The following is a 2854-nucleotide window of genomic DNA, read 5'->3' as shown; positions in this document are numbered from 1 at the left end:
ATAAATTTGGACCACCCTAATGTTAAAAATTCTATTTTTAATCTTTTTCACTAAGAATTCCCAAACTTGCAAATCGAAAAAATTCACGAGAATAGCCCTTTAAGTCACTATTATTAGCCAAAATATTTTCGAATAAAATCATGCACGTTGAGAATGATTTCGAAAAGTTTTGTGCATTTTTTTCTAGTTTTTTCTAACGATAGAGACAGAGAAAAAAATAAAAACGAAAATAGATACTAGCCTCATTAAATAATCCAATATGACGGGTAACGGTTTGAAACGGTTTGTCCAAAAAATTAATTAATTTTTCATTTTTAAGGGTGTCTTTGACGAATAAAAAAAACAATGCATCAGATCGAAAAATAATTAATAATTAATTTGTATCTCTTATTTAATTGAACAACTTTTGTTTTCTATTTTTTTTTTGAAGCTTGTATCGTTTGTCTAAAAATGTAAATTTTTTATTTTTATCGATGCTTTTTACGAATAAAACAAAAAACTTCGCTTTGTATCAAAAAATGAATTATAACAATTTTTTTAGCTATTTTTTAATTGAACAACTTTTATCTCAATATTTATTGTAATCTTATGTCGTTTGTCCAAAAATTAAAATTTTGTTTATTGCGAGGAATACAAAAACCTCGTTTCCGATAAAAAAAATGATTAACAACAAATTTGTGTCTCTTTTTAAATTAACAACTTTTGTCTTCAAATTTTTTTCGAAGCTTGTGTTGTTTGTGCAAAATATAAGTTTTTTATTTTCAATGTCGTTTTTTACAGATAAAACAAAAACTACGTGTCTCATAAAAAAGTGACAAACAACAAATTTTATAGATCTTCTTAGGGTACTCAATCTTTTTTGATTAATTTTTTTGCATCTTGCATAGATTAACTACAAAATGTTTTTACAAAATATTTTCCATTATTTTTTGTGCTATCAAAATTTGAATTTTCAAAAAATGTGCCAAATTTCAACTTAATCCGATTAGTCTTCCAAAAGTTATCCAGTCTACAGTCGACAACGACAGTGACAGAAACGACAATGACAGCGGCGATGACAGCGACAGACAGACAGCCACAATCGTAAAACCGGTTTTTTTTCCTGATTCAGGGGATCTCGAAACGTGAAAATTTAAAGCAACCCAAGATAGTCAGTTTAAAGACAAAAACAATATCTTCTCATTGCGTTGAGAATGTAAAAATCTCGGACATCGATCTGTCAGATATTTTCTTCCGATCTTCCGGCTATATTACGAATGACATTTGGCCGCGAAACGTATTTAAACACTTTCCTGGACTATTTATAATCGAAGAAGTTAGTTGCCTCATCGGCAAACGTTGTTTGGGATTGGGCTTGCGCAGGTTAACCGCCAGGACGTCACGAACAAATATGGCGACCCTCGCAAGTTTAGTTAGAAGACTCTCTCTTTTTTCGCGAGCTTTTCGCAATGTCGCGCGATCCCACAAAGTTTTTACAAGTGAGAGTGCCACAGGAAAATTCAAAACAAGTATCAGATGGTTTGTCACCGGTTCGATCGCTTTTATTTTCACACACAATTATCGACTAGGCGCCACAGTCTACGCTCTCAAGTCGCGAAAGGTAAGCTTACATTGTACAGCGGCATTCAGAAGTGAACGTCAAATTTAGTGAGGTCAACTTTCCCGGATTTTCAAAAAATACCCTTTTTTAATTGGCCCAAGTAGAAAAATTTGTAATTGGCATTTGGGTCGATAATTTTTTTTTGTTCTGCAATTAATTTTTTAAAGTTTGTTTTTAAAATAAAAATCTTATTTACAAGAACGTCAAATTATTTAGCGCATCGCGCTTTTAAAACTAAGGCGAGGTTTTGAAAAATATTTGGGTTTTCAAAAAAATGGAATTAAGAAGTACATTTCATTGACATTGTAAATTAAAGTTTAGTTATCTATTAAGGAATGTCTAAAAAATAATTTCCACCCAATAAGATATAAATTTAACCCTCGGAACTCCTATCTATTGTGACCGGAAAATGCCCTAAAAATACAAAATAGCAATTTTATATCAAATTCATGATAAAGACTGTTTTTTTAAATCTTCTGATAATTATTATTTTTGTTCGATAAGTTACAAGTTTCCAATTAATTTTAAACTCCTTTTCGATTGTTTAAACAATTATAATTATATATTTATAGTGTTTCATTTTGCAATTATTGTTTAACATTATATAATATGTCAGTATTATATCTATTATATTGTGATAATATTATTTGAGATACCTCAAATAACAGTCGAGTACAAATCTCGAGGCAGTACTTGATACCACCAAGAAGATCCCACCCGCCACGTACCCTTCCTGTGTTAAGCGTTTCCAGTAACGGCGATTAAAATTCACAACAAAAAATTCCTAAATTTCCCAATTAACATTTTGAAACTTTGAAATTTAAAAACTGCGAATTTTTGCAATCGAAAAGAATCTTAAAAACGTCTTGAAAGATTAAAAGTCAATTAGGAAAGCTAATTCACTTTAGGAGAAATTTAGCATTGTAGCTCAAAGGCCGGCACGTCAGAAAAATTCTTGGGTTAATCGGGCCCTTACCTCCAAAGTGAGAAAAAAGTTTGCCTATTATTGCAGTGAACTGCTTGGTCTCTTGGGTCCTTAGGATGCCTCATACAGTTTGATCCGATTTCGTGGTCAGTCCCAATGTCTCACTGATTTATAGTTACCTGACTAATGCTGTGACCCTTGGTCAAGGTCAGAGGTCACTTCTGATTAGTACAACGTTGCCACTTATTTCCATAATTGTAATGAATTCAAAACATGAAATGGAAACAGGGCAACCAGGGACTGATCCTGAAAAGGGCCTGGTGCAGTCC

General features: G+C 32.0%; 1 protein-coding gene across 2 annotated transcripts in view; it reads left to right on the top strand.

The window, feature by feature from the left end:
- The first annotated feature begins 1367 nt into the window (after window positions 1-1367).
- Window positions 1368-2854, top strand: part of LOC117170152 (calcium uptake protein 3, mitochondrial) — a 397111-nt gene continuing 395624 nt past the window's right edge. For both annotated transcript variants that reach the window (XM_033356713.1, XM_033356712.1), the window contains exon 1: window positions 1368-1600. In XM_033356713.1, coding sequence (XP_033212604.1) covers window positions 1391-1600 — 210 coding nt within the window. In that variant the 5' untranslated portion in view covers window positions 1368-1390. The remainder of the gene's footprint in view (window positions 1601-2854) is intronic.

The sequence above is a fragment of the Belonocnema kinseyi genome, chromosome 3 (assembly GCF_010883055.1).
Source record: "Belonocnema kinseyi isolate 2016_QV_RU_SX_M_011 chromosome 3, B_treatae_v1, whole genome shotgun sequence".
Taxonomy (NCBI): Eukaryota; Metazoa; Arthropoda; class Insecta; order Hymenoptera; family Cynipidae; genus Belonocnema; species Belonocnema kinseyi.
The sequence above is the reverse complement of the archived record's forward strand: the minus strand, read 5'-3'. Positions and strand labels throughout refer to the sequence as shown.